The sequence below is a fragment of the Juglans regia genome, chromosome 12 (genome assembly GCF_001411555.2).
Source record: "Juglans regia cultivar Chandler chromosome 12, Walnut 2.0, whole genome shotgun sequence".
Lineage (NCBI taxonomy): Eukaryota > Viridiplantae > Streptophyta > Magnoliopsida > Fagales > Juglandaceae > Juglans > Juglans regia.
The window spans coordinates 19,503,102-19,520,302 of NC_049912.1; the positions used below are offsets into that span (position 1 = coordinate 19,503,102).

General features: G+C 30.6%; 1 protein-coding gene across 1 annotated transcript; it reads right to left on the reverse strand.

Annotated features, from left to right (window-relative positions):
- Positions 1-15,846: 15,846 nt before the first annotated feature.
- LOC108994841 (transcription factor bHLH147) lies at positions 15,847-17,201 on the reverse strand. The gene is made up of 2 exons (XM_018970229.2): positions 16,998-17,201; positions 15,847-16,745 (listed from the first exon to the last, which is right to left on the reverse strand). Exon 2 carries the CDS (start codon positions 16,639-16,641, stop codon positions 16,015-16,017), a length of 627 nt encoding a protein of 208 aa, XP_018825774.1. The 5' UTR covers positions 16,642-16,745; positions 16,998-17,201; the 3' UTR covers positions 15,847-16,014.

The window sequence follows — 17,201 nt, forward strand, 5'->3', positions numbered from 1 at the left end:
AAAGTTGGGTCCAATAAACTTGCAGAAAGCCCACGAAGGGGGAGGCCGATGGAAGTCCATGGACTACTTTCATTCATGGGCCCTTTTTCGTCCATAAGCACTACAAAAATATGGAGTGCAAAAAATGTTGGACCCAATGTCAATGCTGAACATTATGAAGTGCTGCTTCTGCTACACGTTTATGATTTTATCGCATCCAAAGACGCCTTGGCCTATTCTTTTTCAAGTTCAATGCACATTCAAATTTCTTCTTCATGAACTGATATCAATGATCATCATGGTGGTTAGGCTTTCCACTCCCATAACCACATCGTACACGTAGTTGGTAGATGATCACCATCTATTCAGATTCCCCCGATCACCGCCCTTGCTGCTTGCTTCTGTTTGTTCTTCCTTAATCCACAAGTTTATATATATATATATATATATATATATAAATATATATATAAATCCAGGTGGTCTAGCATGTCTGGTTGCAAATTGCAATGCATGTTGGCAATGAATCTTTGTTAATCTAATGTTCCAAGCATGGTACGTACGTGCATGTTTTGTTATATATCTCTTCTTTATTGTTGTTGATCATGAGTCGAATCCACACCATGATATATAGCTGAATAATGTGCTCTCTCTCTCTCTCTCTCTCTCTCTCTCTCTCTCTCTCTCTCTATATATATATATATATATACACTAGTAGTAATGAAACATCCAAGGGACATTTGCCTAGTGGAGACAAAATATATATGCTAATTTTATATATATATGAACTATATATAGATAGAAATAAAAATAACACAACTGTATTATAAAAAAAAAAGTATATTTTCTTACAAATCTATGAATCATATAGTAAAAAAAAGTTATAACCTAATTGTTAAAATAAAATGAAATGTCAAAGAAAACAAATAATATATGCAACAACCATAGCAATATATATACAAAAGAAGTTTGATATAAGTTTACAAAATTAGTTTGATTTATAATTGTATTATTCAAATTGAAAAGGTTTAAAAAATGTAATATTATGTTACATTGCCAGATTCATAAAATGAAAAACTTGAGAAAAACAAACCTTAAAGTAAAACTCCAATGTGAATGCTATTGTTAGAAACCTCATGCAAAATAAAAATAAAAACAAAAACAAAAAATTAATCTTACACAATGAATGAAATAAAATAAAAAATAATAATACTTTAAAGCAAAATAAAAAATAAAAATAAAAGTATAGTACATATTAAACTTTCAAGAATATGAAAGGAAAAAAACCAACATTGCATTACAAAATAAAAAAATGCAACACTGCATTATACCTGAAAAATTAACTTCACACAACTCAAACTCCTTAGAACAGATTTAAATTTTTTTTATCTATACCAACAAAAACCAACTTTATAGCATCTTTATTTTAGAACAAATAGGATGACAAATGTTATTTTTTATTTCATTGTAAAAATATATCACATAACAATCATAACATGCAAACAAAAAAACACATTGCACACCATACAACTTCACATTCATATACTTCTTACAGCAAATTTGGACTTTGATTGCTTTCTTTAAATCTTGTGCAATAAGAAAATGAAGCAATATAATAAAATATGAAATTCAACAAATTTATACACAATAGAGTTCAAAATGAAAAACAAACAAAAAGTTAATCTTACACAATGAATGAAACAAAAAATAAAATAAAATAAAATAAAAGTATAGTATAGATTAAACTTTCAAAAACATGAAAGGAAAAAAGCCAACACTACATTACAAAATCAAAAAACACAACACTACATTATACTTGAAAAATTAACTTCACACAACTCAAACTTTATAGAATAGATTTAAAATTCTTTTATCAATACCAACAAAAACCAACTTTAGAACAAAAATGTACATACAATATTGCATGTGTAAATCACAGAACCAAAAACAAAAACCAATATCACATTCTTAAAAAAAAAGACACAACACTGGATCATAAGAAATATTATATTTTCTCACAAATATATGGATCACAGATAATCACAAATCTATACCCAAAACAGAGGATCCACAAACCAAAAAGATGCCAACAAACATTTAACAGCATAAAAAAAAAATCAACACAAATAAGATATTTTTTTTTAACAAAAAATAGAAAAAACTGAGAGTATCCAAACCAACAATATACAAACAAATATTTAGTTACATGAGAGAAAATCCCAACACTGGATGATAAAAAAACAAAAAAAAAATCCATCCTTCAACAAAAAATACAAAAATTGAGAGTATGTTCAAAATGAAAAACTTGAGAAAGACAAACTTTAAAGTAAAACTCCAATGTGAAAGTTATTGTTAGAAACCTCCTGCAAAACCAAACAAAAAATTAATCTTACACAATGAATGAAAAAAAAAAAAACTTTAAAGCAAAATAAAAAATAAAAATAAAAGGATAGTACAGATTAAACTTTAAAGAACATGAAAGAAAAAAAACCAACACTGTATTACAAAATCAAAACACTGCATTGTACCTGAAAAGTTAACTTCACACAACTCAAACTCCATAGAACAAATTTAAAATTTTTTTTATCTATACCAATAAAAACCAATTTTACAACAAAAATATAAATACAAGATTGCAAGTGTAAATCACAGAACCAAAAACAAAAACCAACAACACATTATTAAAAAAAAAAAAGACACGACACTGGATCATAAGAAATATATGGATCACAGATAATCACAAATCTATACCCAAAACAGAGGATTCACAAACCCAAAAGATGCCAACAAACATTTAACAACATAAAAAAAATCAACACAAATAAGCTATTTTTTTTAACAAAAAATATCAAAAACTAAGAGTATCCAAACCCACAATATACAAACAAATATTTAACTATATGAGAGAAAATCTCAACGCTGGACGAAAAAAAAATCCATCCTTTAACAAAAAATACCAAAATTGAGAGTATCTAAACTCACAATATACAAACAAATATTTAGCTGCATGAGAGTAAACCTCATTGCTAGATGATGAAACAAAACACAAACAATCCAACATTACATTACAAAAAAAAGACACAACATTGGATTATAAAAAAAAAAAAAAAACTATTTTTTTAAACAGCATAAAAAAAATCAATACAAAGAACATATTTTTTTAATAAAAAAAATATAAAAAATTGAGAGTATCCAAACCCACAATATATAAACAAATATTTAGCTGCATGAGAGAAAACCACATCACTGGATGATAAAACAACATTACATTACAAAAAAAAAATACAACCAACCAAACTACAAAAACATCCACAAGATTATACATTTTCTCACAAATGTATACATCACATATAAGTACACAACCAAATACAAACTTTACGCTATTGCATTATAAAAAAGATTATATTTTTTTCCCAACATTTAAATCACACATGCAAAAAAAGCTATAACTGAGTTGGAAAAAGTACAAATGACACAAAAAATCTATCTTTTCATACAAAAAATATAGAAAATTGAGAAAATATAAACCCAAAACCAAAAAAATACAAAAACCCAAAAACAGCACCAAAAAGCTATTTTTTTCAGCAAAAAAATACCTACAATCGAGAGTATCCAAACCCACTACATACAAATAAATATATTTAACTGCAAAGAAGACGTAAACCTAGAACAAAAAAATATAAAAACTTGACGACTCCCAAAAAAGCAACATAAAGCCACTTGCTCAGCAAAAAAAATACAAAAAATCAAGAGTGTCCAAATCCAGAACATACAAACAAATGTCTAACTGCATGAGAAAAGAATTTAACACAAAAAAGCTAAAATCCATGAGAAATGCGAAAAAGCCAAAATCCGTGAAAAAGATACGCAAAAAAAACTAAAATCCATGAGAAAAATATAATTTTTCATAAAAGGTAAAAAAAAATCCAAAACATGCAATCCCATAAAATACAAAAATCTCATGGAAACCCATGAAAAAAATACACATTCTAAAAAAAACACAAATCTGAAGACAAAAAATGAACAAAATCACATAAGAAAAAAGCTCAACGTGAAAAAGCAAAAGTCCATGAAAAGTTACAGTTTTTCAATAAAAATCCAGAAAATGCAAACCCATAAAGCTCAAAAAAACTGATGGAAACCCATGAGAAAAACACACATTCTCAAAAAAAATGAAAAAAAATACACAAATCCGAAGACAAAAACTGAACAATTCAAAACATACAAACGAAGAACATATCTCCAGATCAGAAGAGAAAAAACCAACAAGACCGTGCAAAAACAAATTGACAAAAAATACGAACCCAAATACAAACAACAAAAAATATACAAACCCAAATCATATGAACAACCAACAACAGGCCCAAAAAAAATCCACAAAAGAAACTGGACGAAAACACAAAGAGAAGAAAGAGACGAAGAGAAAGCGAGAAGAAAGAAGACACCAACAGAGAAAGTGAGAGAAACCAGAGGGAAAAGGAAGAAAGAGAAAGTGCATAAGAGAAAAAGAGAATAAGATAAAAGAAAGAGAGAGAATATGAAATGGACATAAAAAAGCGGAAGAAAGAAAAAAAGAAGCAGATAAAGCTGCACCTGACACAATTACACTAAAAATATCAAAATATCTCTACCTAAACGGATACAAAAGAAGATATAAAAAGACAAAAATGACAATACACTTTAAAAACGGACATAATACATGGAAGACGACAATTTTATTGTTCACCTCTATCGCCACTTATTTATTCACTATAGATATATGTATATATATATATATATATGAGGAAAATGACTATGAGAACGAACGTACATCGACTCTATTATATATATGTGCCATTGATCAATCTATATTAATATATGTTTTGGTAATTCCTTGTAACAGTATAATGGCATGGCATTCGTGATATGTGATAAATAATCATGTACAATAATATGTGACGTGTCATGTCATATTATAAAAAATTATAATAAGCATAATAACATGAATATAAAGTGCTTACCACCACACATACATAAAATACCGAGAGTAAGTTAGAAACTAATTTACAGAAATATAGCGTAACGTAAGCAAAACGTAATAGAGTGTGAGTTAAAATAAGATACACTGTAGGGTTAGAATATCTTACTTAATCTTCCTAATTACAAAACTTACTAACTTAGAGCCGAATTTGTAAATTTACAAATTTGACCATAAACTTAAAGATTTTTCAAACGAGTTTCAAAATTTACCAAAATTTACATTTATCATGTAAATTTCATCCTCAATTCAAATATGAACTTAAAGTTTTACAACTAATCCCAGCCACAAAAACTCTCTCTTGGCCGATTCATGTGTAGGCTAAAATCTAGGATTTTGTTGCTACTTGACCATTTAGCACTCTAACTAACATGCTTAAACCGAAAATGAAAACTCTCAAAATCACATTTTTAGTTCTAAAATTATATTAAAACACTAAATCACGCGTTCCATAAAAATATGGACTCATTACATTAAAGAAAATGCCAAAACATCAAAATTAGGTCAAATAAAACCAACTCTTGATGTTGTTGGTCCAATACTTTCATGTCAACTCCAAGGACTCCAAACGTCTATAAATAACTCTTCTAACCTGTTCATTAATAAAAAATAAGTAATAGCATGCTTGACTAGTCAACCAAAAATTACAAAACACAACATAGAACACTTGGTTTGCATGAAAACTTAGAAACTGAGCATGCATGCTTTTGGACTTAAAAACAAAGTGAATAGATCCTTGATTTTCATGAAATAGGTCTTGAATTAACACAACCATATACCTCATATCCAAGTTCTAACGATCTAGGCTTCAAAACTAGCATGTCATAGCAAACATTTCATCAAAATACATTAGAAAACCCAAGAGTCTCTAGATTAAGTTTAAGACTAACTATTGCATGTTCATCATCATTCCAACAAAGATCTAAATCATATATTTTCAAAAATTCATTCTAAATCCATATATCAAAGCATCAAGAACAATATTTGTAAAAATCAAAGCTATAGAATCATGATCCTAGAGTTAAAATCACAAACTAAGCCAAACAAAAATCTATTTTGAACCAATCGGTTTCTAACACTATAAAGATCATGCAAAACTCTTTTTAAAAATCCTAACTTGCTTTGAGTCAAACCATTACTTGCATATAATCATATTAACACTTCATCAAATCAAAATCTACCCAATATTTCATCAAAATCTCACAAAAGTTCCAAAGTTCACCACAAATACCAAAAACTATCAACACCGAACCTTTCCACCATCAACACCCATTTTTCATCAACACCCAAGTAAACTAGACTCAATGCTAGATAAAATGAAAGAGATTGAAGCTAAAGAAATACTCGCAAAGGGGTTGGAATGAAGCAAGCAAAAATGCCCAAAAAATTTCCTCTCTACCTCTCTCAGTTTTCTCTTGGAAGAATGATGAAAAATGTGCAAGTGTGGGAGGCAAATGGAAGAGGGTGTGGGGTAATAGGAAGAGGCTGATTTGGTGGGTGAGTGACTGACATGTGAGGTGAGGTTGGCTTGTGAAAATGGAAGAGGAAAAGCTTAAGTGTGCAGCTAATTTCTTGCTACTGCTGTTGCCAAGTGGGTGAGGTTGATGTGTGGCCTGTCTGACTTGCCTTCAAGGCACTATTTTGGGCTAGACATGAGGTGAAGGTTGGAGAAACTTGTTGAAGAAGTTTGAGGAAAAATGTGGTTTTTGCTGGACCAAAAAGGGGCTAACCGAATGAGGTTTCATTTGGGTTATAGTTAGGGTTTCGATTTGGGTTTGGTTCAAATATAACTTTTCTTGGTCAAATGCAATTACCAAGATGTAAGAGAGTGAGTGAGGGCGTAAAAAATGTGTACTTGAGTGTTTGGTTGCATATGGAAGTGCTTAACCAAATGAGAAAACACTTAGTCACAACCGACCATGTTTAGTGTTTGGAAACCATTTTTTTTTTTTGGCCAAATAGTATTTGGTTGGATGGAATAGTGATTGGTGTAAGAGAGCATGATGACAAGCTTGATTCACATTCCATCTCTTACACACTTTGTCCTCCTGATCTTGGCAAGTGTCCTAGGGTTTCCAAGTGGATGGCTATGATTGTACCATGTGTCCAAATAAAAAAATTTCTAGTGATCCTAAGTGTTTTTAGACATCCTACAAGGCGATTTGATGGTTGTTTGAACTAGATGTCATGTGTCTCTCTCCCAAATGGTTACTATTCACCTAAAAAACTCAAAACTTTTTATTTTATCATAAAGTCCTAAATATTCATATGAGTCTAATGGTACAATTTGTTTCGTAAAATTCTACTCCTAAGTGTCTTAATTAAATAGAAATGCGATTTTGTCACCATAGTGGATTGAGATCCGAATATGAAGATATGATGACGAACTAAAACCTAATTGCCCGCTCGGTGAATTTCATGGCATTTCTAAGCTCTAAAGAAATTCTTCGTCTATCAAATTTCTTTCGGATCGTTACAATATTTTAGGCCCTAATCCAGGCTACTAGCAAATTTAATGAGTCTTAAGCCGCTAATACTAATAATTTAGGGCGACTCTATATTCACATTCAAACTCAAGACCTCATACATGTCAAACCATGTGAGAGTAAGCCAAAACATATATAAATAAAAGAAATGTATAAGAAGAATTAAGTTTAGCTGTCGCCAAAAAATGATCTTAATGTAGTTTAATAATCGGGCATTCGATTTGATAAGAAATTATGGTTTCGTCCCTACTCTTTTGGTCGGTGGTCGATCAAGTTGCTCTGCAGGGCACTTATATTATTTGTAGTGGACTGCCAACAACTTCATGAGGATTTTACGTAACAGTGATTGATCTAAACTTGTAAACCCAAAGTAGATTCTAAAAGGCAAGAAGAAGAAACAAACACAAGCACATTTTCTAAAATTGAGACATCCCATTTTCTAAACCACAAAGAGTAATTATTTCCTAGAGCAATTTCAAAGTGGGTCGACTAGAGTTTGACAAATAAGGAGAGATAAGCTTTCAACACTTAGCCTTCGATTGGTGACAGATTTTTGGCAAAGAAGAGGAGAGAAGAGAGGAAGAAACAGGTTTCTTTAGAACTAGAAAGCAAAATGGGTTTTAATTAAGATTTACGGTAGGTTCTTATTATAATAAGATTACAATATTTATCTTTTATATTGAGTTTTCAGATATATATCATATCCTAATTTTAAAAAAACCCTAATTTTGAGGCAAACGACAATGCAAATGCAAATTAACTACGTGACAGCCTCACTAATGCTTTGTTTGTTTTCTCAAAACTTTTCAGCTCTCTTATTTCATATCATCTAATCATTACAATTTTCTTAAATTATCACATAAAATAAAATAAAAAATTTAATTTTTTCAAATTTTAAAATAAAAATAATATTAAAAATATATATTCTAACAATACTTTATTTAATTTTTAACTTTTACATCATTTCATTTATAAAAACAATCGAAACGTATAGTATGAAGTGTCTCATTCTTCTTGACCCTTTGTTCACAAAGGAATATAATATATACATTTGGTCAAAGAATGATTGAAAACCTAGCTAATATCAAACTAAAAAACAAAAAATCTCATTTGGATTTTTGTGATTTAGCGGCACATATTATATTTAATTAATATATATATAAATTTATAAAAGCACTGCATGGGAAATGATTTGGGGAAATGGTCATATCATTTGCTTTTGCCTAGAAAACGAAAAGGTAAGTAGCTAGGCCCCTCATCAGTTATCTTATAGCTACTACCTCAAAACCCTAATATTCTTTGTTTTTTTAGCTACAAAGTTTTTGTCACGATGGAAGAGGACGAACCCCAAATGTACCAGCCAATTGTTAATATGATATGAAAGAATTTCTCCATCCATTAATAAAGAGTACTGGCCGGTGACCATATGGGATTCCCCATCTACACCACTACCTTTTTATTTTATTTTCTCCTTTTTCTTTTACAAATTCTGGAGCTTAATTGACAAACCCCATGACCCCTCCATGTGGTTACACAAACTTTAGGGTTAAATTATTCATTTTTTCTTTAAAATGCATGTCCTTTTCTTTTCTTTTTTCTTGGCTTTTTGTAGTACATGCGTGGTGCATATGCATATATATGAAAAAAGAAAAATGATAAAACATACGATACTTTTCATAACATTTTACACAATAATATTTTTAAAAAAAGTTACATATTTTTATAAAATAACATCATTCTATCAAAATATCCTTATTTTACAACATGTATTATGAAATATATATATTGTGTATGTATAATTACTCAAAAAAAGAAAAAAAAAAGTTTTATATTTCGAAAGGGCTAGCTTATAACTTGACCAAAAAAAGTGTTGTGCAATATCAATGGTGTTGGGGCGTGCCACGACATATTCACATGTAACTAATGATTTTCATCCTGCGTACAACCATGTTCTTATAAGAATCTTGTCTAATATATTAACAGTAACCACCCTAGCTAGTCCTCTTTATCTGACTTTTGATATGTTCATTCAGCTGAGATCAGCGGAGCAAGAGAAAGGCAAACTAGGAAGCAAAATGATGGAATAATAAACCATTTTAGGCTTCGTTTGGATCATCAACTTATCTCAACTCATCATTACAACTTTTTCAAATTTCAACACAAAATATAATAAACAATTCAACTTTTTCAAATCCCAAAATACTAATAATATTAAAAAATAATATTTTTAACAATATTTTATCATCTCAACTCAACTCAACTCACTTCAACATCCAAACTCAACCTAAGAGTGTCTTGCTACAAGAAAAACGAACTTTTGTAACTATTTGATTATGAATAAAAGATTATTTGTGATTAAAACAGACTTATTTTAACTGTAAATAGTCATTTCGTTAGAATTAACTGACTACAAATAAACAGTTTTCTTGTAATAAGCATATTTAAAATCTTTAACAAAAAATAAAATAAAAAATGCTTTGGAACTTTACCCTCCAATAATAAAAAAAAAAAAAACCTCAAAGGTAAAGGTAAAAAAACTGAAAGAGTAAATTAATTAGCAAACAAATTAGTACTTGGCTTCATATATATATTATATATATATATATATATATATATATATATATATATATGGCAAACAAATTGAGGATAGAAGATATGAAGAAAAGATGGAAAAAAAAAAAAAAACTATTTACAAGCCTGTTTATTGACACGCCAAATTAAATACACTACTTGTGTATAAATCTGCTACATCAACTAACACAAAAAAATTAGTATTTTAACTTTTTTATAACTATAAATTATAAAGTGAGCAATGCTATCCATAAGTTTTACACTCTGCACACTCACTTAAAAATATATCATTTTACTTTTTTATTCTATTTTACTTACAAATATGTCTGGAATTATTTTCATTATATGGATAAAAAAGTAAAATGATATATTCTTAAATAGGTGTATAGGGTGAGATTTATGTTTAGAGGTTTTCTTATAATGAATCACAATGTAAGTTACTTATTTAACACACTGATTTATAAATGAAATAATATATATAAAAAATAAATAGCAAGAGAATAGGGGATGATCCATGTTTCAGTTACTTTGGGATAAAGAATTATGCTAGCTCAAGACTGAGTTATAATAAAATATTATGTTTTAGAGATCAAACCTGGGCAATCCAACTTAAATTGTTATGACAATAGAAGTATTTTTGCTTAAACAATTAAATTATGCTGCTAAGTGTTGTAATTTATTTATGAATAATATTAGATATAATTATAAATTATGCAAGTGTCGTATATTTTTTTTAATAAATAATAAGATATATATCTTTTATTAAAAAATTAATTTTATTTACCTGAATGTCATTTTTTTTTATTTAAAAAAAAAAAAAGAGAAATATGAAGGGCTGACGGTAAGTAGCAGCAACAAGTAGCAGTAGCCGTATGAACGGTACCAAACACAGAATGCATGCCACATGGCTAAGCACTATCAATATTGATTTGATGCCCCTTGGAGCCGACAGTACCTTTCAATTTAATTTATGACTAGATTTCGTAGCGTTAGGGCTAAGTGGACTTAAAAATTAAGACACTTCATTGTTTTTAGAGTGTCGACGTCTTGTGTTAAAACTCTATAATGAACATTGGGACCTAATCCAGAATAAAGCCATTTGGCCACTATATATGTACTCCGGTCTAGCGAAAATGTCGCAATTATATAATTTTTATAATACCATGAGTGATTATATATATATATATATATATATATAAATATAATGTGGTAGTGCGGTGGGGATGACAGAAACTTTTGATCAAACTTTTGAATGGAGGATGTTTGTTGTTCAAATCTTGAATTGATTAGCATGTTTCTTGGCTTCCAATCATAGTTTTATATAATCATAGCAGTTGATGGCAGATTATGATCATCAAAATGCAGGCGATTGAGATCGATCCTTTCTTATTTTCTTTTTTCTATTATAAATATTCTAGCTACAATATATAAATTAGTTATTAAAATCTTAACCTTTAGTACTTTTAAATTAAAGGGTTAAAATGGACGTGAGGGTGGAGGAAGTAGATCCCACTTGTAGTTACCCCCACTAGGTTGGTCCATACCTCTCATATAGGCTAAAATTAGCCACTTCAAGACACTTCAACATGGGCGACAGGTCAGAACTAACAAATATTATAAAAAAATTATTTATTTGTTGTTAGTTATTTTTTATAAAAATGATTATTTTCTGTTAAAATAAATCTATTTTTATCTCAAATATTGATCATTCTCGTCGTAAATAATCTGTCCAAAATACATATATATATTTTTGTAGTGAAAGAAGTGGCTCAATTCGCCATAAAAGGAATGAGGAAGTATAGGACACATACCCGGCCACTTGAAATTTATAAGCATAATCAATTAAACATCTCATGGTCGACTCAACGAATGATACATATATGTTTTTGGTGTGCAAATAACGAGACAATTATATGCAAAGAAACATCTTAATATGAGACAAAGAAAACGATTATTTTCTACCAAAACATGTGATATGATATTTGCTCATGAAAATATTAACATATGAACAAGAGGCCTCCTAACTATTCATAGCGACTAAACAAATTCAAGCAAGCAACAAATTCTAATTATGAAATAGCGTTTTGCTCTCATCTCATAAAGGTATGTTTCGAGAATTTGATAAAGGCTTTTCCTTAAAACGTCATAATGATTAATTACTTCTTGAAAATCTTTTAGGTATTTTCAAAATATAATAATATAATACTGTAATTTTATCATAATTTATAGAATAATGCTACTCTCACCGCTCTCGGTCCAGCTCCGGGTCCTGGTATATTTTTTTTAATTTTTTTAATATTTTTTTTACTTAGTGATTAAGTAAGTGTTTTTTAATAATATTATAATTTTTTTTTATTTTTTTAAAAATATTTTATAGTGTTAAAAAAATACATGTATAAAAAAATAAAATAAAAAAATACTATATTTTACACTATGTGTGACTCCTAACGGAACTGGAAGCGGTGGCTGTAAAGCCATCCTAATTTATATTATATAATAAATAAAAATATTTCTTAATTATTAAGTAAAAAAACACAAATAAGTAAATAACATTTTACATGATAAATCGGGAGTCTGGAGATGATGAAGACTGTTTGATCGCATGAGGTTCTGTGCAATGATTGTGAGCATAACATGTGAGATAAGCAAACGCAGGCCAGGAGTGGCAGCCTTCTTTTAAAATCTGCTCTATCACTCTGTCATTTCATTTGGACAACAATAATTAGGAGTTGAGAGTACGCGGAAAAGATAAACACTAGTGGTAATTCTTCGAACAGTGATCGATCGGATTCCACTACAGTCACTGATGCTCTTGGGAAAACTTTAAAATGGAGGGTTTAAATCACCCACATGGTTCCATGTGTTTTGCGCAGTAATTGCTTGCCTGCCTGATCGAAATGAATGCTACCCATGTGCATGTCTGCTTTTTTCCCCCCATTCCCAGCCGACCCAAATACCCATTTTGACAAATTTTCTAATATATTGAAACTGAAGTCAAATTTGTAGAGATTGACATGATATTTTTCAAACAATTTTAAAAAGTAGACATGTTTCTATCACTATCATTTTCATACATATTCATCATGCATTACACTGATAGTGATGAAACACGAGCACCCGTGTGCCTTAGTTTGGTCATGCAACCCAAAGCCAGAGGCAGCATCTCGGTAGATTCTGAGAAGCAGGGAAAAACAGGGAATTAATCCAACTGGGGGATGGGGATGGGCCTCTTGAGAGTGACTCTCCCTAAGGGACCTGTCCGGAGATTACGCCATTTCGTAGGGTAGGTGAATGATAAAAGATTGCAAAGAGTTGCATGGGAGAGGGGATTCAGATATATATATATATCTCCAGCTTTCTATCACATGGTGCCCAAATTTGGAGGGGGGGAAGGCTGGCAAATGGACCATAACGTGGGGGACAAAGAATCCATGTGACATTGTATCCCAACCCCCAGTCCCAGCTTGTCTAATAAACAACTTTGGCGCTTTCGGCAACCTTTTTTAGGCAGTGGAGGCAAGCCTATTCATGACACACTCACATGTTTTGCTCTGCCTCCTTCCTTCATTCCTTGATAATGTGTTCACTTTTTCCCCACCCTAAACAGCTACCGTACGTGGTAAAAAAAAAAGAAAGAAAAAAACAGTGTTAGGACAGTTTATTAGTACCTAATTTTCAGAGAATGCGATGCAAGATGGCTACACAACTTCATGCGAATTTATGGGATTCTCATAATTTCCTTAAAATTAGTTTGATAAATATCCGTGACATCTGTCCCGGGATTCCGTATCCAAATACAAAATAAAAGGACCGACCGACGTTGTCTGTCTTAGAGAGGCATTAATGAATTGAATGAACACCCAGTGCCGGTTCAATATGTTTCGGGATCTGCTAAAATTTTGAGCTATATTTTTTTTTAAGTAAAATTAAATAAAATTATTTTTACTTTTATATTATATTTTTTATTTAAAAATAATTCCTATCATTTTATAAAGTAAAATTATTAATTAAGATTTTATACCACATTTTCAATTAATACCTGACTTAATCTTTATTAGAAAATTTTTGATTTAGAGAGACTTTTATTAAATCTAGTTTACAATTACTTTCGACTCATAATCTTTATTGGCAATAAAATTCTATAAACAACTTATACATTTGAAAAAAAGTGGGCTCTTACCTCTTCAAAGGATTATACCAAAACCTTTTATGAACACTGAAAAATTAAAATTTGCTATTTATAATTTTTACATTAATTATATATTAAACTAATAATGAAAAAAGAGAAGTGTATTCTTAGAAGGAGAATAGGTAAAATAATTATTATATGTAATACTTTTAAAAATAATAATGATATAATATCTATTTGATCTTATTTATATTCTCCTTCCCATTGAGTTAATTAAAATTTTTTATTAAATATATATAAAAAAAAAAAATTATACTTTATATATTTTTTTAAGGGCCTTCTTTCATTAGGGACCTTAGGCAATTGCCTGAGTGGCCTAATGGAAGAGCCGGCACTGTGAATACCTTTAAAATAGAGTAAGGTGTAGTTTGGATGGTAAGAGCAGATCATTTTAGATAAAAATTAAAAGTAGAATAATATATTATTAAAATATTATTTTTTATATTAATAATTATTATGATGGCAATCCTTATAAATATTTGTTGTTATATCTGTATATTCTCAATTTTTAATTTTTAAAATAACTTAAAGATTAAAATATACATTTAATTAAATTATTAATCTTTATTTTAAAATTAATATCCTTTTAATGTTTAATGGTTTTTCTTGATTCTTGACGCATATGATATAAAATGAATTTAAAACATTTTTAAAATAAAATTTTAAGATATATGACTTTTAATTAAATATTTCAAATTTGATTTTTAATATGCAACCAATTATCTTTAATGTTTTAAACAAGAGGAATGTTATGCATAAATTATTATTCACTTTCACACTCCACACCTATAATTTTTTTATAAGGTATGAAAATATTTTTTATAAAATATGAAGTGGTGAATAGTGATTGATGAGAAGAATTCTTCTTTAAACAAAAGCTTTACTTCTGTAAAGATATCTCATTTTATTTCTGTATTGAATCAGGAGATAATGTCTAACATCTACTTAATCAAGATGGGAAAGAAAAACTACATAATCAAGAGTTATATATATATATATAATTAAAGAGAAACACTACATTATCTCTCCAAAGCGATACCTCTATTTGACCGCTGGTCAAAAATTTTTTTTTATTTAATAATTTTAAATATATTGATGTATTTTTTTTATTTTTTAAATATATTTAAATATGTAAAAAAATATAAAAATATAAAAAAAAAAAAAAAATTAATCGCCCAGCGGTCAAAATGCGAAGAACGGCATAATAGCCGTATCCATAATTAAAAATTAACTTAAATTAAAAATTAATATTTTATTTTGGGAGTATCGTACGGATACACAGAAGAAATAAATGTAATCCTTACTAACTACAAGGCCCATAAATACTATTAAATACCATAAAACTCAAATGTTGAATATATCTCACCTTAATTACATAAAATGTAGTAAAATATATAGTCGCAGAAAATCTTGATCCGAAACCGAACCTTTTTCGATGCGAGATTTAGAGGGCATTTTAAGAATAATTAAAAAATAATGTTGCCAATCGGTTACCCTTTTTCTTTTTCTTTTTTTCTTTTTTTTTTTTAATTTTTAAATAATAGGTTATAAAGGGGAAAAAAAACAAGGAACTTGTAGTGAAATATAGGAGAGGGCAGAGACTGAAATTTCAAGGTAAGTGTGAGATAGATAGATTTACTTGCAAGAGAAAGGGGCATGTATTTAACAGGGAAAAAAAAAAAAAGAGGAGAAATAAAGAAGGATTAAAAATTAAGATTAAAACAAAAGGAAAAGGAAATGAAATGGGACGTGGCAATAGCCAAAGGGTGTCATCATCAGCTGGGCGGCGCTGAACTGGAGCCGGCGCCGGAGTCGGAGAGCCGCTCAGCGAGGGCGGCCATGACTCGGACCTGCATCTCTAGCGCGGCTATATAATCAGTAGCTTCTTCTAGAATAACCGGCAACGGTTGTTTGCGGCAACCGGGGACCAACCGGCCAAGGACCCGCACTTTCCTTTGCACGGCCGGTAGACTCTTCCCCTTCAGCCTCAATACACTCACCTTGGGCTTCTTCGAGGACGATCGGCTAGAACCGGACACCGTCGCCACCACTCTCTGCTTCTTGTGCTTCTTCTGGAACTTAAGCTTGAGCCGATTAGTCAAAATCGCTCGGCTCCACCTGCTCTTCCCCTTGGCGGCCACGGCCAGGACTGTATCGGCCGCCTCGCGCACGGCTCTTCCACGGCGGGGCCCGTCAGCCGAAGAAGGAGGAGGTGGAGGACTGCTGAGCCGGACTTGGCTCAGAGCCTGGAGGAGCTTCGAAGAGTAGATTTGTTGTTGAGAGTCGGACTTCCATTTGATGGGGTCCTGATCATTTTGATCCTTAGCTTGGATTTTCTTCTTCTTCTTCTTTCTTGACCGATCAGAGTTCGTTACCGGGTTCGAGAGCAGAGTCGACGCCATCGCTTTACAGTATGGTATGGATCCACAGGTATTCCGTATCTCTCCGCTCCGATTGTCACAAAAGGATTCAATATCTCTCTGTCGTTTGCGGAGAAGACGAACACCTGGAAAAGATTCAGAGATTTATTAGAAAGAGAGAGGGGGAGAAGCTGAAGCTAAACCTGATTTTGAGATAATCAAATCTGATTCATTTAATTCTGGAATCAGATAAAAGTCCGGTTAGAATCGTTCAGGATCGTATATCGAAACACAATTCTGGTATCAAATTCTAATAAATATTTTTGAGAGGAAAGAAAAAGAAAACAAAACAAAGAATCGATCACAGAAATCGTGGAAAGGTGTAGGAGAGTTCTTACCTTTCGAATGATACGAGAGCTGCGTTCTTGCGTATCAGGCTCTTGATAAGTAATTTAGAGGTGATGGGAAAAGAAAAATGGTAGAACGGGGAGAGAGAGAGGGAGAGAGAGAGAAAACGTAACGGGGTTGGGGAAGAGTGGGGGGTGTGAGGTGTCGCTTGTTGATTCTCTAGATGGATGAAGGGAGAGAAAAACCGTGGAAAC